Source organism: Stegostoma tigrinum, chromosome 15 (genome assembly GCF_030684315.1).
Source record: "Stegostoma tigrinum isolate sSteTig4 chromosome 15, sSteTig4.hap1, whole genome shotgun sequence".
Taxonomy (NCBI): Eukaryota; Metazoa; Chordata; class Chondrichthyes; order Orectolobiformes; family Stegostomatidae; genus Stegostoma; species Stegostoma tigrinum.
In genome coordinates, this window is record NC_081368.1 from 38,368,012 (window position 1) to 38,393,309 (window position 25,298).

Below are 25,298 nucleotides of genomic sequence, written 5' to 3' on the forward strand. Positions count from 1 at the left end.
GATAACAGCAAGGATGCTGAAAATTCTCTCTCTCTCTCTCTCTCTCTCTCTATTGTAGAAACCAGCACCAGTTAAAAAGGCATGTTTGAATAAATCATCATTCCCAGAGAACTTAAGATATGCAAACTTTACCGCTGCTACAGAACAAGACAACAGTTAAACAGTTAGAGATGGTGGGAACTGCAGATGCTGGAGAATCTGAGATAACAAGGTGTGGAGCTGGATGAACTCAGCAAACCAAGCAGCATCAGAGGAGCAGGAAAGCTGATGTTTCAGGCCTAGACACTTCTTCAGAAAAAAACCCTTTTTTCCCTTTATGGTCTCTTTTTTCTGAAGAAGCGTCTAGGCCTGAAATGTCAGCTTTCCTGCTCCTCTGATGCTTCTTGACCTGCTGTGTTCATCCAGCTCTACACCTTGTTATCTTACAGTCGGACCTGGATCTTTTCATTCTTGTCACTGCATTTACCTTGCCTTTCATTATGTACTAGACAGCCTTTCTCCCTTTGTAAGTTGACTAATTGTATTTGTGTGTATTTGGTGTTGTATTTTATTTCTTCAGAGTAGTAGATCTTAAACTCCATTTTCTTCCATTCAAGAAAACTTTGGAATTGGCTCTCCTTTAATTTTGATCTGGTTAACTAAGTTTAATTGAAGTGTGTTATCTGCATACTAAAAAAGAAAAAGATAGAAAAAAATTGTTCTGGCTGAACAAGAAGGGATTAAAAAGGAAGTCATGGTTCCACCTCACCTGATCATAACAAAAGGTATGTGTGTTATGGATGCACTCTTTCGATCGGGAGGCTTCAAGAGCCAACTGTCCTACAGGTGAGTCCAGCTTAGATGAAACATGCCTGGATCAGAGTGACCCTCATGAGTCTGTGTTCTGATGAGTTCTTTGACTCGTGAGGTGATTCTGGTGACTTCCTAACAAATGATACTGTCCTGTGTTACATTTCTTTCCTCTTCAACTTCCTGCCATCCCGTGGAACTGTACTATCCAACAGTTTTCCCTTTTCAAGGTACACCTTGATGGCAGTCCATCACAACACACTGGATGCTGAACAGAATTGTATTTTTAAATGACTGATGATCTGTATCTCCTGTATGGCCTTTTCTGCTTTCTCTGAGAAGGAAGCGTTGTGTCACCATCTTGAGCCAGTGCAGTCCATGTAATTAAAAACTGAAAGAACTACAAATGCTGTAAATCAGGAAGCGCTCAGCAGGTCTGGCAGCATCTGTGAAGGGAAAAACAGAGTTAACGTTTCGGGTCCGGTGACCCTTCTTCTGAGGAAAATTGGTTCTGTTGAATTGGAGTGTACTTGTATGAGGGAAATGGGTTTCAATAGCTGAGGGACCTTTGACAGATGGGGAAAAAGGAGTCTGATTTTAGATTTAAAAAAAAACAATACACATTTTGTTATATAAACCCTATGCAGAGATGAAAAAATAGATATATTCCATTTATACGTTAATAAAATTTTCAAAAAATATAGATACAATGTTCCATTAATCTCAGACTTGAATTCTCAAAGGCCGCTGCAGTTTCTGTGACAACATGCAGTTATGGAGAAATGCTGACTTCAAAGTTTCATCAAAGAATAGTGTCCTCAATATTTTCTTCTCCTCTACCCACTGCAAAAGAGAAAGAATAAAGAAACATTTTTTTAATAGACTCTCTACAGTGCGGAAACAGGCCCTTTAGCCCAACAAGTCCATACTGAACTTCAGAGCATCCCACCCAGACCCATCCCTCGATAAACCCACCTAATCTACACATCCCTGAACATTACAGGAAATTTAGCATGACCAATCCACCTAGCCTTCACATCTTTGGACTGTGGGAGGAAATCAGAGCACTCAGAGGAAACCCACACAGACAAGGGGAGAATGTGCAAACTCCACATAGGCAATCACCCAAGGGTGGAATTGAACCTAGCCCCCTGGCACTGTGAGAGAGCAGTGCCAACCACTGTCATCATGCTGTGAAAGAAATAAAACACCACTTAGTCCTTGCATTGAAATAAATTCTGGAATATCCATTACTTGATCTTGTACAAGCAAAGTTACAGTGTGGTGATGCCTACAATATCAAGAAAAACAGAGGTAACGTTGTTTATTGTCACAACTAAGTTGATTTCACACCTAATGAATAATGAATTAAAGTTAATTGGTGAGGACTAATTGAAGGCGCTTTAATCAGTCCATTGCAGACAGACAGAAATAGCTCACAGCAGAGTTGATTCAGTACTGCTCTGGTTCGATTGAAGCAGAATGAAGTTACGTAGCATATGAAAAGACATCATTTTTGGGAGACATTGTAGACTATATTGCAGGGAATCAGCAGACTTGTTTTCACATCAGAATCATTGCTGGGGCCTGATGATCTTCCCAGTGCAAATTCCAGTTGACTATGGATCAGATTGCTTATGCAGTTTGGCCATTAAATGCGACCTTTCGAGCGGCGTTATTTGCTAAGAGTTCAGGGGATAATCTTTGTCCCAGATTAGCCAGTTTCTCACATTGTGCAGTGATAAAGAGTGAGGGAGCAGTGATGGGGTTCAGGACCGCTGCAATTTAAAATCATTATAAGAAAAGCTTATGTTAAAGTGATCGCATCGCTGGATGTAAGTTTGTTCGCTGAGCTGGAAGGTTCGTTTTTCAGACATTTTGTCACTTTTTTTATTTGAAAAAAATATACTTTATTCATAGAATGTACAAAAAATAAAACATTTATACACCTACCCAGTCATGCAAGCCGCTCCGGGTTACCGGGGGTATGTACACCAACTAAAGGAAAAAAACAAAATAGAGAAAAAAAAAACAAAGCAAAGAAACCGCCCCGGCAGTCGTCACCCCGCACAGTCCCAGTTGGCCCCCTGACCAGTTGGGGAAGGCGCCAGCTGGGCCCAGTTACCAGATAGGGTTCTTTTCCCTTTTCTGGACGAGGGGGCTCATACGGTGGTCTTTCCCCACCGCGCCTTGGCGGCGGCTGCCCTAAGCTTTAGCGCGTCCCTCAGCACGTAGTCCTGGACCTTGGAGTGCGCCAGTCTGCAACACTCAGCCGGGGTCAGTTCTTTCAGCTGGCAGACCAGCAAGTTGCGGGCAGACCAAAGAGCGTCTTTCACCGCATTGATGGTCCTCCAGGCGCAGTTGATGTTGGTCTCGGTGTGCGTCCCCGGAAACAGCCCGTAGAGCACGGAGTCCCGCGTCACGGAGCTGCTCGGGACGAACCTCGACAAATACCACTGCATCCCCCTCCAGACCTCCTGCGCATAGGCACGCTCCAGAAGGAGGTGATCGACAGTGTCGTCCCCCCCGCAGCCACCTCGAGGGCAGCGAGCAGTGGTGCAGAGATTCCGGGCATGCATAAAGGATTTCACTGGCAGAGCCCCTCTCACCGCCAGCCAAGCAATGTCCTTGTGCTTGTTTGAAAGTTCTGGCAATGAGACATTCTGCCAAACGACTTTGGCAGTCTGCGTGGGGAACCACACAACGGGATCCACCCTCTCCTTTTCCCGAAGGGTCCCGAGGATACTACGTGCTGACCACTGCCTGACGGCCTTGTGGTCAAAGGTGTTTCCTTTCAAAAATTTCTCCACGAATGACAGGTGGTACAGGACGGTCCAACTACTCGGAGCGTTCCGCGGCAACGAGGCCAGGCCCATCCTTCGCAACAGCGGGGACAGGTAGAACCTCAGTAAGTAGTGACACTTGGTGTTTGCGTACTGAGGATCTACGCCCAGCTTGATGCAGCCGCACACAAAGGTAGCCGTCAGGGCGAGGGTGGCGTTCGGTACACCCTTTCCCCCATTTCCCAGGTCTTTGTACATGGTGTCTCTGCAGACCCGGTCCATCCTCGACCCCCAAATGAAGTGGAAGATGGCCCGGGTGACCGCAGCGGCGCACGTCCGGGGAATAGGCCAGGCCTGCGCCACATACAACAGTACCGAAAGCCCCTCGCACCTGACAACCAGGTTCTTACCCGCGATGGAGAGGGACCGGAGCGTCCACCTGCCCAGCTTCTGCTTCAATTTGGTGATACGCTCCTCCCAAGTCTTAGTGCATGCCCCAGCTCCACCAAACCAAACACCCAGCACCTTCAGGTAGTCTGTCCTGACGGTGAAGGGGATGAAGGAGCGGTCGTCCCAGTTCCCGAAGAACATGACCTCGCTCTTACCCCTATTGACTTTGGCACACGAGGCCAGTTCAAACTGGCCACAGATGTCCAATAGTCTACTCACCGACCGACGATCGGTGCAGAAGACGGCGACATCGTCCATGTACAGGGAGGTCTTGACCTGAAGGCCTCCGCTGCCTGGGATAGTCACGCCCTTCAGGCTCACGTCCTTCCTGATGGAGGCGGCGAAGGGCTCCACACAGCACACGAACAAGGCAGGAGAGAGTGGGCAGCCCTAACAGATCTAACAGGAAAACTGTCTGATTCCCACCCGTTGATCGAGACTGCGCTAACGATGTTGGCGTAGAGCAGCCGGATCCAATTGCGGATGCCCTCCCCGAACCCCAATTTGGAGAGGACGTCCCTCATGTAAGCATGAGAGACCCTGTCGAAGGCCTTCTCCTGGTCCAGGCTGACGAGGCAGGTGTCCACCCGCCTGTCCTGTACGTAGGCGATTGTATCCCTGATGAGCGCGAGGCTCTCAGCGATCTTCCTGCCCGGCACAGCACAGGTTTGGTCAGGGTGAATAACCGGCTCCAGGACAGACCTGACCCGGTTGGCTATGACCTTGGCCAGGATTTTGTAGTCCACGTTCAAAAGTGAAATGGGATGCCAATTCTTAATTTCTTCCCTCTCCCCCTTCCTCTTGTAAATGAGGGTGATGATGCCCTTCCTCATGGACTTGCACATTTCCCCTGCCCGAAGCGCACTATCGTACACCTCCAGCAGGTCTTGGCCGACCAGGCCCCACAGAGCAGAATACAGCTCGACCGGTAAGCCATCACTTCCGGGAGTCCTATTCCTCTGCAAGGACTTGAGGGCTCTGGCCAGCTCGTCCAGGGATATCGGCCGGTCCAGCCACTCCCTCGTGCTGTTGTCTAAGACCTCCGTGATAGACGACAGGAACGACTCGGAGGCCGTGCTGTCCGTGGGCTTCGTGTCGTACAGTCCGGCATAGAAGGATCTGCTGATCCTCAAAACGTCAGGCCGAGACGACGTCACCGAGCCGTCGTCCTCCTTCAGCCGGCTAAGCACAGAGCTCTCTTTGTGCACCTTCTGAAAGAAGAAACGCGAGCACGTCTCATCCTGCTCCACGGAGCGGACCCTGGACCGGAAGATTATCCTGGAGGCCTCCGCGGCGAAGAGCGAGGCTTGCTGGCCCCTCACCTCGCGGAGGTCCTCCGTGACATCGACCCCCATCAACTGCAGAAGGAGCAGGTTCTGCACCCTTTTCTGGAGTCGCGACAGCTTTCCCCGCCTCTCTCTTGCCTTCTGAACACCCTTGAGGACAAAGAACCTCTTGATGTTCTCCTTCACCGTCTCCCACCAGTCGCCTGGAGACTCAAAGAGGGGTTTCACGGTTCTCCAACTGGTGTACTCCCTCTTAAGCTCCTCGACGTTCTCTGGGGTCAACAGAGTCGTGTTGAGCTTCCACGTCACCTTGCCGCCGGCTGGTCGTCCTGTAAGTGACAGTCGGCCAACAGGAGGCAGTGGTCAGAGAAGAACACCGGCTCGACACCAGTGGATCTGACCGTGAACGTCCGTGACACAAACAGGAAGTCTATCCTTGAGCGGATAGACCCGTCTGGCCGCGACCAGGTGTACCTCTGCTGCGCTCCGTCTGCAGGGGTGCTGAAGACGTCGAGCAGCTTGGCGTCCTTCACCGTGCCCATCAGGAATCTGGACGTGACGTCCAGTTGAATCCCCCCACCCGCTGTCCCCACGCCGGATCTTCCATCTGCATCAATGATGCAGTTGAAGTCTCCGCCTAGGATGACCGGCCTGGACGTAGCCAGCAGGGGTGGAAGCCGCTGCAGGACGGCCAACCGCTCACTCCGTACCGCTGGGGCGTACACGTTAATCAGCCTCAGGGGAGCGTTCCTGTAGGTGATGTCAGCCACTAGGAGGCGCCCCCCACCACCTCCTGAACTTGAGAGATGGTGAAGTTGTGCCCCCGCAGCAGAATAGCCAGGCCCGAGGAGCGACAGTCGTTACCCCCCGACCAGATCGAAGGCCCACAGGTCCAGGCGCCGGACCATTTCCCGTACCTGCCGAGGTGCGGTATCCCGCACTCCTGCAGAAACAGGAGGTCCGCCTTGATGGTGGTCAGGTAGGCCAACGTGGACACACATCTTGCGGTTGACTTGACGCTGCGCACATTAATGCTCCCAATTCGTACCCCCATTGTGGGCAGTGACCGCAGTACCCTCCCCAAGTCCAAGGTCCAGCCCCTCCATCTGTCCCTTCATGCCCATTGCCCGGGCTAACTGCTGGACGCTCTCTGGGCTCAGGAAACCGTCCGTGCTGCCTTCCGGGTGGCATCCCCCCGTCAGGGGTGCGGAGGCAGGAGGGTCCGGCTCCGGGTCAGGCTGGGGACGTGCTGTTTCCTCCTTCCCGCCTGGAAGTTCCGGGGGGCCCTCCAGTGCTCCAGCAGCACTTGACTGGGTGTCGGAGTGAGCCTCAGGACGCCTCCCGTCACCTGGAAGCGGGGTGCTGCTTTCCTTCCCCCTCGAGACCTTTAACTTCTGCTTCGGGTGGGCCCTCTCCAAATCTCCCTCGTCAGAGGAGCTCTTATAGCCCCCCTGTAGCTGCCTCTTCCCGCCTGATTGTTGCGGTTCCTGGGCCCGTCGACGCACCTTCCTCCTCGCTTTCCGGACTGTTGTCCACTCCCCTGGGTTGCCTGTGGCCGCCTCCATTGGCTCCGGGTTGTCGGGGGGGATCGGAGCCTGCAGGGGTGCTTTGCTGGCCTCGGGCCCATCCTGCAGGGCTGGGCCCTCCTGCACGGCCTGGCCCTCCTGCACATTAGTGGGGTCCTTGCTGGGCCCTGGTGCCTTCCTCTCCTCCAGGGGGGCCTGGCCCCGCATTTCCCCTGCCGGCGACCTCTCTTTCTGGGGGTACCCCGCCACGGGCATGCCCTATAGAAGTGGCCCGCTTCCCCGCAAAGGTTGCAGCTTCTCTCTCGTGGGCAATCCTTTGCAAGGTGTCCCTCCTCCCTGCAGTTCCTGCAGATGGTGGCTTTGCAGTCGGCCGCCATGTGACCTGACCTATCACAGGCATGGCAGACTTTAGGTTGCCCTGCATAGGTCAGGTAGCTCCTGCTCCCGCCGATCGCGAAGCTGGACGGTGGGTGTGTGACATTCCCGTCTGCGCCCATCCTCAGCGTCACCTTGACCTGCCTCTTACTCGTCCAGATGCCAAAGGGGTCCATGATGTCAGTTAGGTCCCCTTCCTCCTTCACATACCTTCCGAGGAAGGTCAGGACATCAACTGCTGGCACATGCGGGTTGTACATGTGTACAGTCACCATACGGCTCCTCTGTGCTGGCATCACAAACAGTGGGACAGCGGTCAATACAGAGAGGGGGCCCTCACCTCCTTTCTCCTTGAAAACCTCCAGGAAGCGCTCACAAAGCTTGGCACTCCGGAAGGTCACATCGTAAAAACCTCCTCCGGGGAAATCCTGCAGGCAGTAAATGTCCGCAGCAGCAAACCCACAACAGTCCAACAGGACCCTCTTCATGAAGAAGGTGCGGTCCACAGGTGCACCTTCATCCACCTTCTTTACAGAAACACGGATGGTGTTCCAGACCCCCTGACCTGGGGCACGAGCACTTGCCGCAGCCATCGTTGCAGGTTGGCTGCTCCCCTGAACCAGCGTTAGGCCGAAGCCAGCATTAAGATCCACTGGTCGCAAGGGTGCATAGCCAACCCGACGTCCTCCTTTCACCTCCAAGACAGCACTCTCCTCCTAACGGTCCACAAGAGAGTGGTTCTTTACTGTGTTCGAGATGTAAGCTGGTTCACTGAGCTGTAAGGTTTGTTCCCAGATGTTTTGTCACTATTCTAGGTAACATCATCAGTGAGCCTCCGACGAAGCGCTGGTGTTATGTTCTGCTTTCTATTTATGTGTTTAGTTTTCCTTGGGCTGATGATGTCATGTCCTGTGTTGATGTCATTTCCTGTGTCGGTGATTCATTTGATGATAACATCTCTATATCTGAGCCAAAAGCTCTGCATTCAAGTCCAATCTAAGATTGGACAGTCAAGAATGATTGTAATGCAGCCATTCAGATTGAGTCTTACTAGTAAATCTGCCACTGGCAGATAATAAGCATGGGGGGAGTCCCTAGCCAGCCATGTGATGGAGAGATATTCCACTATTCACAGCTCCAGGCTACAACATATACATAGAAATATGTTACTGTAGCAACCTGGACTACTTGGTGGGGAGGCACTTGTTTGGGTCAGATTGGTGCCTAGGTTTAATCCCTGTTGTGACTAAGATGGAATCTGAACCTGTCCCCTTACCCTACCCATGGTGGAATTCATAGCGCTGTAGGTCACACCTGCCTTCAGGCAGTGAACTCAAGAAGAAAAAAGTTACCATTGCAGTTAATAGCATTGTGGGCACAAACCACTGTAAGGCACTATCAATGATCATAGTTCAGACTTATATTCATTGAGTGTAAGCCTTTGCAGGTCATGAGGGCAGTGGATTTGTGTGAAGAAGCCAGGGGAACAACAACATGAGTGCTGTCAATAGAATTCTTTATTTGCTGAAATCTTTTGTGCAGAACATGGAAAACTATTTTGCTGCTTTCTGTTATCTACTGAGACAACAATGAATGTATTTTTGTCATAAATATGGCATCAATCTTCTGTAAAAGCAAGCATAAACTATAGACTAACCAATATCACTAATGTTCCCTTTAATTGATTAGAAGCAGCTGCAAAGAAGTTGAGAGCTGCAGTTGATTTGATCTTACTCAGCAGGGGAATGGGGTAAGAACGAGATTATATCCTTGCTGACAGGAAGGAAAATCAATAAAGCACCTCCAGCAAACGAACAAGGTGAGAGTGGAACTTTCACCCCTCCAAGCCTGGCCATCAATTGCTGTTGGCCAATCTGATTGGTCTGCTACTCTATCAGTTCCAGCAATTTCAGAACTCAGTAGCGTGCACTGTGGTACTTGAAGCCAATACATGGATCCCAGAGTGATGTAAGTCAGGAGTATTAGTAGGGGATGGATGGGATCAGGGCTGAATAAATGGGGTAATATCAGTAATATCACCGGGCACCCTCCCTCCTGCATTTTAAACAGTTTGCTTGAAAAAAAACCTCTCCACTTCCACCTGCCTTTCAAAGTCAACTGTTTTACAGTGTGGGTAGTGTGTATTTGGATTTATAACAAGTTCAAATGTTTGTTAATTATTTATTTAAAAATAGTGGTTGAGCTGCTGAATATGGCAACTGAGCTGAGAATGAATGGGAAGGTGGTGGACCAGCCACTGCCAAGCATATCTCTGCAACCAAAAAAACATGCTTGCAGACACTATAATTTCAAAAGACAATTATATGTATGTTTGAAATAGAAAAAAAATTGAAGGGATATGGGAAAAGAGCAATGGGAATAGGACTAATTTGATAGATATTTCATTATATGATTCGTCATGCCAATAGTTCGAAATCAATTGAAATGTTTACAGGGCAAAGGACTCCTTTATGTGATGAATAAGCTACCTGTGAATTACCAAGACATTTGAGGGAATTTTATTCAAAATAACTTACAGCAACGAGTTATAGGAAATAGCATAATTGATCAATGCAGTACTTTGAGTGGAGTAATGAATAAAAAATATTGATTAGCAGTTTGCAATCTAACCAAGGATTTCGATAAAAGTAGTGAAACATAAAAGCAAAATGCTTCTGAGTTCTTATTGGAGAAAGCATGCTTGAAAAGAGCACATCTTAAAAATGGAGCTGCAGCTTTGGTTTGATTGTCTGACCCTGCTATCTATGAGCATGGCTCCCTAAGATGAGGGCAGGGATGCAGAAGCTACCATCTGATTGATTTAGGATTGAATTACTAGTTGACAAGATTTTAATCTTGCACGTATAATAAAGAATAATAAGTATTCATACATAGCAAAGTACAGACTAAATAAAGAAACTTTTAATTTGGGAAGTAGATTTGAACATTGCTGGCAATATTACTGCGTGTCACATCGCTATCATTTCACATAAAACAAAGATTTTACCTTGTATCTTTCTGTGTCTTGATCTGTGAAAAAGGAACTAGATGTTAATCCTTCAGCAGATAAATAACATTCCAGTATTAGTTATGCAAACCTCAACCAAGACTGGGGTCATAGAAACATAGAAAGTCGGAGCAGGAGTCGGCCATTCAGCCTGTAGAGCCTGTTTCGACATTTATTGTGATTATGGCTGATCATCGAATGCAACAGCCTGTTCCCACTTTTCCTGCATATCCTTCGATCCCTTAGCCCCAAGTATCATATCCAACTTGTTGAAATCATATAATGTTTTGACCTCGATTGCTTTCTGTAATAACTAACTCCACAGGGTCACCACTCTCTGGGTTAAGTAAATCCACCTAATTTCAGTCCTAAATGCACACACCCTCCACTCTTTTGAAATTACTGAGATTGAATTTTAATATTTCAGTCTATGGATCAATATGTGAATGTGCCACATAAACCAGGAATGTCTAGGATGTGTATTAAGTAAGTTATTTTAAGTTGAAACTGTGGAAAGAGTTGACCAAGTATTCAGGCAGTCCAAAAGACCGTACAACCAGAAGATATAGGAGGTGTAGTGTGAAACCCAGTAAGGAGTTATGACGCAAGTTATGACCCTGAAACTTTGAGATGGAGAGCCTGTACAGAGAGAGAGAGAGGGACAAATTCTTCAGAATATGACCCGAAGTTGACACTTTGAGAAGAATATGCAAAGAAAGAACCAACTCTCCTGAAAACAGTTGAGGCTTCAAAGGAGTACCCCTGCCCCAGATCTGATCAATCTATCCAACAGAGTGTGCTGCGACTTAAGACATCAACCACTAATTCACCTATATGGCCCATTTGGATCATGACAATTAACGATAGACTATAGAGAACTTAAAATAATAGCTACTCTCTCCTCAACAGTAACCACTAGCCCTGAAAGGCTAATGAAACAAATGTGAACAGCTAAATGGTTCAAGGTTCTGGTCCTTTGGCAATAAATGCCAGAATTCCATTTACCTTCTATAATACCTGCTGTACCTGCATATCAGTTTCCTGTGATTCATACATAAGGACATTCGGATTCCTCTGTACTGAAGTGCTCTGAAGATAATAACCTGCCTTTCTAGTCCTCCAATCAAAATGGATAACCTCACACTTCCCTCCGAAAACTTCATCTGCCTAACATACATATTTTAAATTTCTTAGTTCACAGAATGGAATCCCTACAATGTGGAAACAGGCCATTCAGCCCAACAAGTCCACACTTGCCTTCCAACTATCATCCCACCCAGACTCATCCCCCTAACCTATCATTGCATTTTCTGTGGGAAATGCACCGAACCTACACATCCCCGAATACTATGGGCAACTTAGCATGGCTAATCTGCCTAACTTGCACATTTTGGGACTTCTGGAAGAAACCAGAGCAACCAGCAGAAACCCACATAGACACAGGGAGAATGTGCAGATTTCATACAGACAATGGCCCAAGATTGGAACCTGGATCCCTGGCGCTCTGCGGTAACAGTGCCAACCACTGAGCCACCATGTGGTTGGTTCATTGCAGTTTACTTTCTGATCTTTTTAGTATCATCTACGAATGTGGCTATTGTACCTTCCATCCCTGCATCCAAATCATTTAATATAGATTGTAATCAGTTGGGGCCCGACAACCGAACCCCGTGGCACCCAACTAGTTACATTTTACCAACCAGAAAAAGACCCATCTATCTCAACTCTGTTTTCTATTGATTAGCCATTCCTTTGTCTAAGCTAATACATTACCTCTAACTCCAAGTGATCTTGAGGTTCCATAGCATGAAAGGTTATGAGCTATTTGCTGGAAAATAGGATTGGAATAGATTGATGCCTGGCCAGCATGAAAAAAAAGGGACCAAAAGCTCTCTCTTCATGCTGTATCTTTATCTCTCACTTTTTAAAGCAAAGTGTAAGCCTTGGTTCTTAGCTAGATTGAAACATACATTTAGTAGTTTTGGTCTGGATCATTACAACTGAATGGGTATCAAAAAGACATTAAAAATATAGTGTCTACACATAACATCAGCCAGAACTGCATTAATACACAACAGAAAGTGGAGGTGATAGCCACTGAAGCATTAGCCAGACCATGGCATACATGTGGAAGCCAACTTGTTCACACACTATCAAGAATGAAATCTCATTATCAATCAGATTTTGTTTTGAAATAGCTGAGCTCCTTTTTACAGTCTTTTATAGCATGTATTCTTTTCTAAAAATATTATCTATTGCATTACTTAGGTGATAGTGTTTTGCCTCCATCTTGTAAATTTGGCAAAATGGCATGCCATAGAGACAACATTGATTCGGTATTGTAGGAGCCGTAGGTTAGTTATGTTTCCTCCGTTGGTGATGATTGTGTCTGGCGTTTCAGCTCAGGAGTACGTAAATCATGGATTCTGTTCCTTCTTATTTGTATACCAGCTCCTGTCTCAATCAAGTATAAATTCAGAAGCCATGTGACATTAGTTAATAGTCCAACAGGTTTACTTGAAATCACAAATTTTTACGGCACTGCTCCTTCATCAGCACCTGACACATTCAGAATACCCTCCATTATGCTATGCAGTACTATCACTGTGCTAAATGGGATAGACTTCAAACATGAGTAGCAACTTGAGAATGGGCATCCACAAGATGCTGTGAGTCGTTGGTAGAATTGTACTGCAACAGATTCTGCAATCTTATTGTCTGGCAAACCCCACTCAAGGATTCTTAAGGGCTTTGACAGGGTAAATGTTGAGAGGGTGTTTCCCCACATGGGGGAGTCTAGGACCAAAGGCCATAGTTTTGGAATAAAGGGATGCCAATTTAAGATGGAAATGAGGAGGAAATTCTTCTCACAGATGGTTGAGAGTTTTTGGAACTCCTTGTCACAGACAGCTGTGGTGGCAGAGGCCTTGTGGAGATTTAAGGCTGAGATTGTCAATCAGTTGGGGAATCAAAGGTTAAAGGGAAAACGCAGGTAAGTGGATGTGAGGGATGTCAATTCAGCCACTGAATCGAGTAGCAGGTCAAGGGGTTGAACGACCTGTTCCTTTTCCTATTCATTATTCTCTTATTAACATCAAGCCAGGGGATCAACTCTGGTTCAATAAAGTGTACAGAAGGGTATGCCAGGAGCAGCATCAGGCATACCCAAAATGAAGTATCAAGCTAGTGAAGCTACAAAACAGGACTACTTCCATGCTGAACAGTAAAAGCAAGATAGACAGAACTAAGAAATTCCACAACAAATCAGATGTAAGCTCTGCAGTCCTGTCAGGTGTAGTCTTGAATGGTGATAAACAATTAAACAACTTACTTGAGAAGGAGGGTCCACAAACATTCCCATCCTCAATAATCACAGGTCTTAGTTCAACCCCAAATGTATCCATTAAAATGAAGCTTCTAATGCCACTGGAATATACTGGGAATGAGCATGCAGAAGAGATTCACCAGGATGTTGCCTTGGATGGAATATTTCAGCAATGCAGAGAGGTTAGATAAGATCAGGTTGTTTTCCATGGAACAGAAAGGATTGGAAAGTTGTCACAGTCCTACCAGACCATAGGCTGATCTTTCGTTAGAGAGTGATGACAGGTGGTGGCTTAACCCGAAGGTCATCAAGTCTCAGGTGAGGGGAGAAGTTGAGAAAAAGAGACCTGAATGGTAACCTCAGATGGTACAAGAATTGAACCCATGCTGTTGGCATCACCCTGAATCACAAACTAGTTTTCCAGTCAGCTGAGGCAAACCAGCCCTGAGAGAAGGTTCAGAGGATCCTGATTAAGGTGTATGGGATTATGAGGAGTATGGACAGGGTGGATAGAAAGCACACTGTCCCCCTTAGTTGAAGGGTTAAGAACAAGGCGGCACATTTTTAAAGTAAAATTTAGGAGGTTCAGACTGGATTTGAGGAAATATTTTTTCATACAGAGCATTGTAGGAATCTGGAATGCACTGTCTGGGAGGGTAGTTGAGGTGGGTAACTTCACAGCTTTCAAAAAGTACTTGAATGAGCACATGAAGTCTCATAACACTAAAGGCTATGGGCCTTATGAGGGAAAGTGGAACTAATTTAGGTAGTAATGTACGTTTGGCAGTACGGTCTTGATGGACTGAAGGGCCTCTTCTGCACTATACAATCCAATGTTTACATGACTTATTAGGAACGAAAGCTTTATTAAAACAGTATAGGCAAAACCTCACTTAATTCAGGCTAAAGTCCCTGGATTTGGTTGTTACTCTTAGGTTACCTAAAACTTTTGGCCACAATATTTCTCAGATTCAGCTGATAACTTACAATCATCCATGTTGTTGGTTCTTTCAATGAGAGCTATAGGTCCATATGCCAAATTGACCATTCCTGCCCCTCCTTTACGACTGTAGATGCTCCAGACCAAAGTTATAAACTTTCTAAACAACTGGTAGCAATCTCCAACAAAGCTGGCCCATCCAGTATTGATTATAGGCCTAAGTCAGGCTGGCCTGTCCTGATTCTTCTTCCAAAGTTGCTTCAATTCACCACTTTTATTGAGGTTCAAATCAAACATCTCACAGATACATCAAACATTTTAGTGTTGTTTAGAACATATGAGACTAATCCTGTTTAGTATTTTGCACAGAGATAACAAGGTGTAGAGCTGGATGAACGCAGCAGATCAAGCAGCATCTGAGGAGCAGGAAAGCTGACATTTCAGGCCTAGACGAGAAGGGTCTAGGCCCAAAACGTCAGCTTTCCTGGTCGTAAGATGCTGCTTGGCCAGCTGTGTTCATCCAACTCCACACCTTGTTATCTCAGATTCTCCAGCATCTGCAGTTCCTATTATCTCTCTAGTATATTGCATACTCAGTCCTGCCAAGTCAATTAGTGAAACAGTGCAGTCCATTACCATGGAAAACCCAGTCCAGACAATCTGAGCAGTTCACAATAGTTCAAAACATCTCTCCTGCTGTTTGGAAATGACATAGCTCCAGAAAGACAAATGTTTGAATTATCCATTTCCCTCCTCAATGGAAACTCATCATTTTAACAATGCTAGGTCGATACTGCTATATTAGATGATCAATCTTGTGATTATGTCAGATAATGGCATTTTCCTACACTGTTGTCCTAAGACAGCAGTCGGATAGTGTTCAATCCCTCAAGCTGAGCAACTGTTCAAATTCAACCTATGTGTATTTGTCCTATGTGTTGGCCCTTATTTGCAGCTCTCTCTTCATTTTGAGTATTTTTCTTCTCACATTTCATGAAGTCCAGTTGAGAGGATTGCAATCCTACACTTCTGAACTCATTACAGTCTTGATTCGAATATGGACAAGACAGCTAAATTCCAGGAGGTGAAATGCCAATGATTGCCCTTCACATCAAAGAGCTTAACTGAGTCATGAAGGAGTCTTAGCAAAACTGAAGTCAATGGGTATCAAGGAAAAACTCTCCACTGCACAGAATCACACCTACACAAAAGAAGATGGATGTTGGAGGTTAGTTATCCCAGCTCCAGGACATCTCTGCAGGAGTTCTTCAGAATGGTGTTTTAAATCCAACCATCTTCAGCTGCTTCATCAATTATCCTTCCTTTCATTATAACATCAGAAGCGGGGAAGTTTTTGTTCAGCATCATTTGCAGCTCCTCAGATACTGAAGCAGTCCATGTCTAAATGCAAGAATATTTGGACAATATCCAAGCTTTGACTGATAAATAGCAAATAACTTTATACCATGCAGATGTCAGCCAATGACTGTCACCAGCAAGAGAGATTATAAAAATCACCCTTTGACATTCAATAGCATTGCCGTCACTGAATCACCCACTATCAACCTCCTGGGGGTTAATTTAAGACTACTGCATTCAATTCTGGTCTCCCTGGTATAGGAAAAATGTTATTAAACTTGAAAGGGTTCAGAAAAGAGTTACAAGGATGTTGTCAGGACGGAGGGATGGACCTATAAGGACAGGCAGAATTGGCTGGGGCTCTTTTATCCCTACGGTGTTGAATGCTGAAGAGTGATTTTTTTAGAGGTTTAGAAATTCATGAGGGGCATGGATAGGTTGAATAGCCAAGGTCCATTTCCCAGTGTAAGAAAGTCCGAAATAAGAGGGCATAGGTTTAAGGTGAGAGGGTAAAGATCTAAAAGGCACCTGAGGGGCACCATAATCCTGCAGACGGTAGAATGAGCTGCCAGAGGAAGTGATGGAGGCAGGTAAAATTATGACATTTAATAGGCAGCTAGATGGGTAATTGAATGGGAAACGTTTAGAAAGGTATGGTCCAAATGTTGGCAAATGGAACAAGATCAGTTTAGTATATCTGGTTGGCATGGATGAGTTGGAGCGGATGGTCTATTACAGGCCTGTACAACTCATTGGGATTTACCAGGATGTTGCTGGGAATGGAGGGTTTTGAGTTGTCAAGAGAGATCAGATAGGCTGGGGTTTTTTTTCCACTGGAGGGTTGGAGTTCAGGATAACCTTATAGAGTTTCTAAAAATCATGACGGGTATAAATAAGGTAAATGATAGGTGCCTTTTCTCTAGGGTGGGGGATTATAAGACTGAGGGTATATTTAAAAGGTGAGAGGAGAAAGATTTAAAGAAGACACGAGGGGCAATTTCCTTTTACTCAAAGTGATTTGGGTGTAGAACAAACTTTGTGAGGAAGTGGTGGAAACTTGTAAAGTTACAATATTTAAAAAGCATTTTAATAAGTACGTGAATAGGAAATGTTTGGAAAAATATGGGCCAAGTGCAGTCAGGTAGGATTGCTTTACTTTGGGATTATGTCGGCAGACTGGTTAAACCGAAAAGGTCTGTTTCCGTGTTATGTGACTCTTAAGATCTTTGACGAGTAACTGAACATGGACTAGCCATATAAATACTGTGGCCACAACAGTGGGTCAAAAAGGCTAAAAGCCCTGCAGCAAGTGATCATCGCCACCTCAGCCTGGCCACCATCTGCAAGGCATAAGTCTGGTGTGCGATGAAACACTCCACTTCCCTAGATGAGTGCAAGCCAAACAACACTCATGAAGCTTGACACCATCCAGGAAAAAGCAGCTCACTTGGTTGGCGCCATATTCACAAACATTCACTTCTTCTATCACCAATGCTCAGTAGCAGCAGCACGTACAATCCACAAGATGCATGTTAGAAATTCACCAAAGCTCCTTCAACAGCACATTCTGGCTCAGTTACATTCTGTCATTTCGTACCTTCCGTATAAAGTAGTTAAATCTACTTGTACAGAAAAGAAAACTCTGTGCCTATGGTTTGCAGGCAATGAATTTTGTCACTCTCAGGGTGACTATATGTTGCCTGTCAGCTGTAACACTTCCTATTCCTGTTTTCTTGTAATTGCTTTCCTCATAAGCACTTAGGTTGTGCGACAGGCGCAAATAATGATCAATATTCAAAAGTCATCATGTTGGACCAGATACAGACGGCGCATTTGATTTGGATGTTGATCTATATTTGCTTACACTAGTTCACCTTCCGGGTCAATGTCAACCTATACTGATTTGATGGGACAAACACTCTCTTCTGAAACATACATTTTTAATGTTATTACATGGTGCCAAATTTTATTGTACAGAAACAAAGTTTCAGGTTTGATTTCTGTTTTGTACTGAGTTTGCTGAATTCAGCTAGGACAGCAAATGTGGTTCTAAACTGGATTTAGGCTTATAACTCTGTTTTGAAAACTATTCCATGATATCAAGAATTTTGGCATGGTTGGTGGATACATGGCCACATGCTAAGACGCTGAAACAGCATGGAATTAGTTAGCCAGATGTATCACAAAACATAAGAAGAATAAAGCTGAAGGGTACATGGTACCAAATTAGGGAGTTATAATCTTTGTAAAAGATTAGAGACAATCAAAGAAAGGTCAGCAATGTGGGAAGATTGCTGGTGGATGTAGTTTTCTTCACTGGAACATTAATAGTAATTTTTAAAAAATGAGAAACAATGGTCAAGAACACTTTAAATTGATTGGAAGAACAGAGATGTAATGATTCAGTGTTCAAGGGTTTCAGTGCTGATAGAAAGGAATGTAACAAAAAATTGAGATTTTAATTTTAATACATGGATCTTGAATCCAAAAGTCTATAATTGATATAGATACTGAAGTTACAATGGAAATGCCATGACAGACAACAGAACACAAAATGGTAAGCAGAGGAACAGAGATAGTAAGAACTGCCGATGCTAGAGCCAGAGATAGCTCAGTGTGGAGTTGGAGGAACACAGCAGTCCATGCAGTATCAGAGGAGCTGGAAAGTCCTTTCTGTCCATCATGTCTGTGCCAACTCTGATGCCATTCTAAATTAATCCCATCTGCCTGCCCATAATATTTACCCTTCTGTTCATGTGTCTGTCTAAATGCCTCTTGAACATTGCTATTGTATTTAATTCTACCACCTTCCCTGGCAGTATGTTCCAAATACCCACTACCATCTGTGTAAAAATCTTGTTTTATCTCCTGTAAATTTTCCCCTCTCACCTTAAACACTAACCCCTGGTATTTGTCATTTCCACCTTGGGAAGAAAATACTGACTAACCATTGTACTCATGCCTTGCATAATTTTATATATTTTTATCAGGTCACCCCTCAACCTGCAATGATTGAGCGCAAACAATCCAAGTTTATCCAAACTCTCCGAATAGCTGATATACAATAACCCAGCCAACGTCCTGGTAAACTGGGTATAGTCTTGGTTATTGCTTCACAGAAGACCTACATTCTGTCCACAAGAAAGACCCTGATCTTCCAGTTGCCTGCCATTTCAACACAACATTTTGTTTCCTGGCCAGCATCTCAGTCTCAGGCTTGCTGCAGTGCTCTAGTAGAAAAACAGCACCTCATTTTCCACTTGGGAACTCTACAGCCTTCTGAACTCATTATCAAGTTCAACAATTTGAGGATTTCATGTACCTTCTCCCATGTGCTTACCTCAATTCCCACACAGCAGGCCTTGTTATCACATGGTCTTCCATTACACACAGCTCATTGTTAGCCACTAATAGTTCCCATTAGCTTCCATACAGTCTCCTGGGCTGACCATTATCCTTTCTTTGACCAATTGCCGTCCTGTGTCTTTAGGGTCTATCAGCACTTATCATTTACTCCTTACTCTTTCGCTCTGCCCTATCTTCTGCATAGAAAAACACTTTTTCCTAGTTATCTTCAGTTCTGAAGAAGAGTCACTGGTCCCAAAACATTAACTCTGATTTCTCTCCACAGATGCTGCCAGGTCTATCCACTGAGATTTTACAGCAATTTCTTTTTCCAATTTCTAGCACCTGAAATTCTTTCAATTTTTATTTCAAATCCTGGTAAATCCCTTTTATACCCTCTCCAACACCTCAGAAACCCATTTTGAATGAACAAAAAGGGAGAAATGAGAAATGTAGGACACAAAAGTAGATACTAAAGCAGAAATTTTTGGTGAAAACCAAAGAAAAAATAAATAATTTTAAAAATAGAACCTTCAAAATCCTCAGCTGATCTCTGTAACGTAAGGATTTCTAGCTACTTGTCCTGACATTAGAAACCACTTGTATTTGGAATTTGTAGTTCACCATCTTAATGGTTGAGATTCATTATCGGTTATTCAGAGAATCCCTACAGTGTAGAAACAGGTCATTCAGCCCAACGGGTCCACACTGAGCCTGTGAAGGGTATCTCACCAAAACTCAACCCATCTACCCTATCCCTGTAACCTTGCATTTCCCATGGCTAATCCACCTAGCCTACACATCCCTGGACACTATGGACAATTTAACATGGCCAATTCACATAACCTGCACGTCTTTGGGCTATGGGAAGAAACCAGAGCAAACCCATGCAGACACAGAGAGAACACACAAACTCCATATAGCCTGAGGCTGGAATTGAATCTGGATCCTTAGTATTGTGAGGCAGCAGTGCTAACCACTGAGCCACTCAATGGTTATCATTCATTAACAGTTCTTCTAGGGACAGCTGAGAACGCTCACTGTTAGTATTTATAAAGTCAAGGTTAAAATTTCTCAGATAACAAGGTGTAGAGCTGGATGAACACAGCAGGCTAAGCAGCATCAGAGGAGCAGGAAGGCTGACGTTTTGGGCCTAGGCCCTTTTTCAAAAATCAGGGTAGGCATCCTTAGAAGATGCTTTACAGTGGGGCTAAAATTTTTTCAGAGATAGTAGGAACTGCAGATGCTGGAGAATCTGAGATAACAAGGCATAGAGCTGGATGAACACAGCAGGTCAAGTAGCATCAGAGGAGCAGAAGGCTGACGTTTCAGGCCTAGACCCTTCTTCAGAAATGTTTCTCATATTATTATGTTTCTCACAATATTTCTCATGTGGCTACAGACTAGCATGATTAATATTACTTACCTATGTAAAACGTATATTAGGACAATCAGTAGAAAAGATACAAGATCAACGGTTATCCATATTGCTTTATATGTTCCAGGAGTCTGAAAAACAAATGTAATAACAGCAATTAGTGAAATTTGTTAAAATTAATGTAATTGAGTTCCTAGGAGACAGCAAGAGCCTAATGTTAACCATTGTACGATATCAGTTGTTGGTTTAGTTGGTTTAAGCCAACACTAACAACAGAGCAAGTATAGCAATCTTGTTTCCATTTCTCTGAAGTTAAAAGGAAAAACTAGATTACTACTTGATAAACATGAAAATAACACTTAAGATGCTCAAGAATAGAATTTTAACTCATCTTCCAGATGTACAACTGGTGAAATTCAGTAGTTATTTATTCTCTGATAGCATGTCAAAAATCTATATGTTTGAAAATTAAATTCCATTTCATATATGGTAGTAATAGCACACAAAAATCTTTGAAAAGCGTGGTCATTCCTTGTAAAATATCCAGAATCATTTTATTACCATGGACATACCATCCAGTGAAATATCCTTGTCATCAAGTAGGCAGTCAATTGAGAAAGTACAGTCAAAACTGGATATGGAAAATGACAAAGCTATTATGTTTGGAATATATGTGAATTTGTAAAACACAATCAAGACACTTTTGTACTTTTTTGTATTAAGGGAATCACCTTTTCAGTGAAGAAATTAAAGAATTGTTATTGACATCAGGGGGTAGAAATTTAAAAGACAAAAAGTCAGTTGTAGAATCAGAATTGCTACAGTGCAGAAGTAGGCTATTCAGCCCATCCAGTCACATTGACTCTCTGGGCAGCATCCCAACCAGACCCAACCCCCATCCTGTCTCTGTAACCCTGCACTTCCCATGGCTAATCCACCTAGCCTGCACATCCTTTGGCAATTCAGCATGGCGATTCTACCTAACCTGCACATCTTTGGACTGTGGGAGGAAACTGGAGCAACCAGAGGAAACCCACGCAGATACAGGGAGGATGTGCTTACTCCACACAGACAGTCATCTGTGTGAGGAGTTGAACCTAGTCCCTGGTGCTGTGAGGCAGCAGTGCTTACCACTGAGCTATTGAGTCACCATGCCACCCTATTTGTATTCAAAGTACATTGGCAAGTTGCCTATCTATCTTTCAAAAGAGTAAAAGTTTTAGTAAAGAATGGGGGAATAACGGATGGGGAGTATGGTAAGCAAATAAAATAGATAAGCGATAGATGTAAGATTTGTAAGAATACCAAAGGAAACTATCACAGCCTATTGTAATTCTGCCGTGAGCAAGAGATTAAACAAATTAGTGACTCTGGAATTAAGTTATAAAACATAGAATATAGAACATAGAACAGTATAGCACAATACAGGCCCTTCAGCCCACAACGGTGTGCCGGCCTATTATTCTACTATGATCAATCTACCCTGCATACCCTACATTTTACTATCTTCCATGTGCCTATCCAAGAGTTGCTTAAAAGTCTCTAAAGTGTCTGACTCCATTACCACCGCCAGCAGCACATTTCACACGCCCACCACTCTCTGTGTGAAGAACCTACCTCTGACATCTCCCCTATACCTTCCACCAATGATCTTAAAATTATGCCTATTTGTAATAGTCATTTCCACCCTGGGAAAAAGTCTCTGGCTATCCACTCTATCTATGTCTCTCATCGTCTTGTGCACAAAGATCTTGTTATGGGATAAGGAACAGAAATCAGTTCACATTTTGGAGATTTGGCAAGCAGATTTTGTCAGTCAACAGTAACGCATAGCAAAGATAAGGAAATAATGGTCCATAATGTAATGGAAAAGTGGATAAAGATCAGACTTGCTTATTGATAATGAAGGCAAGGGTGGGGAGGATTTGCTAATGTTGGATTTAGAGGTACGTGTGTCAAAATGAACATAATAGTTATGAATATGGCAGTAGGAAGCCTTTTACCAACAGAAAATGTGAAAGAAACCATAAAGCAATAGATGAAATCATTTGTAAAATGCCATTAGACTAGCAAACTGTAACTTATTGTCTGCACTAGTGTGAGCTGAAAATGCTAAGAATCAGTTGGAAGAATTAGTTGCAGATAATTGGAGAATATGTCCACATCAGTTAGTTTGAGGTAGAAGTCCTAAAGTTCCATCAGTAGTAAGTGATCAGCCTTTCCACAGCATTTGAATGCAGGTAGAAAGGCATTCATTAAAGTTGAAATCTTCAGCGAGCCCTAAGATATAAGAGGAGACCAGTTTCAATCAGCGATATATGGTCTATTATAAGAGAGGGGGGTTTAACGAATGTGAAGACCTGACAAGGTTATTGGTAAAGATGCAAAAATAATAATTGTATTGTGTGGTCTAGACTTTTCAAGTGCACTCAACAAAGCTGCTTGGTATGGATTGCAAATTTGCAGATTCTGAAGGAGGAATTTGAGAAAATAACGAAGAGTCAGGTACTTCTCAGATCCACTTTACATACTGTGCCTATGTGGATCAAACTGCTGTAATTGATAAGAAAGTGTGGAGCTGGATGGACACAGCAGGCCATGCAGCATCTTAGGAGCACAAAAGCTGACGTTTCGGGCCTAGACCCTTCAACAGGAAAGCTTTTCTGATGAAGGGTCTAGGCCCGAAAGGTCAGCTTTTGTGCTCCTTATATGGTGCTTGGCCTGCTGTGTTCATCCAGCTCCACACTTCCTTATCTCGGATTCTCCAGCATCTACAGTTCCCATTATTTCTGCTGTAATTGATAGTTTGCCTGATGACGAACAAATCCATTTTAATCATCAATGTGATGCCATTAGTGCAAAAGGACAAAAGTGAGTATGAAAATCAGTTATTTTCTAGAAGTGAATAATCAATGAGGAAATTGATTTATTTTAATTAGAACAGGAAAGGCCACTGAAAAACATAAAAGCTGAATGAATGTACAAGATGAGGGGCAGAGGCAGAAGTTTAGGCCCATGTATTGGGAACATGCAGTACACAGGTGGAAGGCAAGGAAAGACAGTGTAAGCTAAAACAGTAAGTCTGGGAGTAAACATGCCCCTAGAAAGAGATTATGGATGAATGAAAGGAATCATGATAATAGGATAATTAAATCTTACCAAGCATCCTGGCCACAACTTCATATATGACACATTGCCAAAGAGGGTGAATTTGCCTCTCACAGAGTGGTTTCAACTGATATGTGACTGATTTTGTTACAGAACATAGAACAATAAAGCACAGTACAGGCCCTTTGGCCCATAATGTTGCAGACCTATTATCCTACTCTAAGATCAAACTACCCAGCATACCCCACATTACTATCATATCCCATGACTTGAGAGATTGACTGTGGATATTATGGTATCGAAGAATCTAATGGAAGTTTATTGCAACAAACAATTAGATATAAATATATTCGTCAGTCACATATGTATCTGGGCTAATATTAAACTGTAATATTACACCAGGTGAATTTCCAGTCGAGTGTCAAATTTCAAATGATTCAAATTAAAACAGTCAATGATATTTTGTATCTTCTGGTTGCATGCTATGATATTATGATGATATAATAACGATGTTTTTTAAAGTATTCTGACACATTGACCATGAGTCACAAATCAGCAGAGGGGTTGAAGGCCAGGAATATCTTTCCATCATGTCTCCCAACTGAATTGTTAAAAAACATGCAGGGTGGAATCCCACGTGAATTTGGCCCCATATTCCTGGACCATTCCAGGCAAATACGCTGCTCTCTGCCTTATATGACCATGAGAATTTCAGGACAGATATCTTCATATCTGGTTACACACTGGATAAGCTGATCTGATCTGCTCCATCGCAGACAGCACATTTTGTCCTTGGATAGTTGTCTCAAGAAAAAGAAAGCTTAATTTTGCTATGTAAAAAAGAAATCACAAAAATGAATTGCCTATTATCTATATCCATTAATTACTTCAAGAATAATTGAAGGAACATATACAATTTGTGTCAGGACCAATTTCTGCTTATTGCAGGTACTCCGCCCTAGATCTGCAGGGCCCATAATTTCCCTGCTTTTTTTCCACTGGTATTAGACTCAAAATTAAAATTAAATGTTGACCTTGATTTTTGTACGCCTTATTTACAGCCATAACTTTGAATTCTTTGCCCTGTTCAATCACCTTATGATCCTTGTGTCTTTGTACATTTTGATCTGCTGTACTACATGTAAGACAAAACTTTTCACTGTACCTATGTACATAATACAATAATAAATCAAATTAAATTTTCGCTTGTTTAAAAGTCTCACTTACGATATGCCAAATAGGTTCGTGCATGTTCTTGAAGATATGACAGGCATTGGTTGTAACAGAGTTCACTTTGACACACCACAACGTGGAGAAAAGCCAACGTTCATTGACAACATAAAGGTTTATGCTGATATTCTTTTCTGCATAGTTCCTGGAGGTACATAGTAATGTGACAGTGTTTGACTTAATTAATTCTAATGAGATGATAAATCATACTAGATGAGAAAGTTTGACTTCTCTTTCATTGCAGAAATCCCTTTACTTCATTGACACTAAAATTCTTTTTCTGACGCCATCCAGTGGACATGTTTGGAAACCACAAAGGTTTCTGGCATATGGCTCCAGATTTATACAGGAACTAAAAAGTTATGTCACCTACAACCAATTTTTATATTTCAACCTA

General features: G+C 43.7%; 1 protein-coding gene across 2 annotated transcripts in view; it reads right to left on the reverse strand.

Moving 5' to 3' along the window:
* Positions 1-391: 391 nt before the first annotated feature.
* Positions 392-25,298, reverse strand: part of LOC125458911 (glycerophosphoinositol inositolphosphodiesterase GDPD2-like) — a 119,355-nt gene continuing 94,448 nt past the window's right edge. For both annotated transcript variants that reach the window (XM_048544745.2, XM_048544743.2), the window contains 4 exons: positions 24,899-25,046; positions 20,612-20,694; positions 10,217-10,239; positions 392-1,632 (listed from right to left, as the gene is read on the reverse strand). In XM_048544745.2, the coding sequence (XP_048400702.1) occupies positions 1,592-1,632; positions 10,217-10,239; positions 20,612-20,694; positions 24,899-25,046 (295 nt within the window). In that variant the 3' untranslated portion in view covers positions 392-1,591. The remainder of the gene's footprint in view (positions 1,633-10,216; positions 10,240-20,611; positions 20,695-24,898; positions 25,047-25,298) is intronic.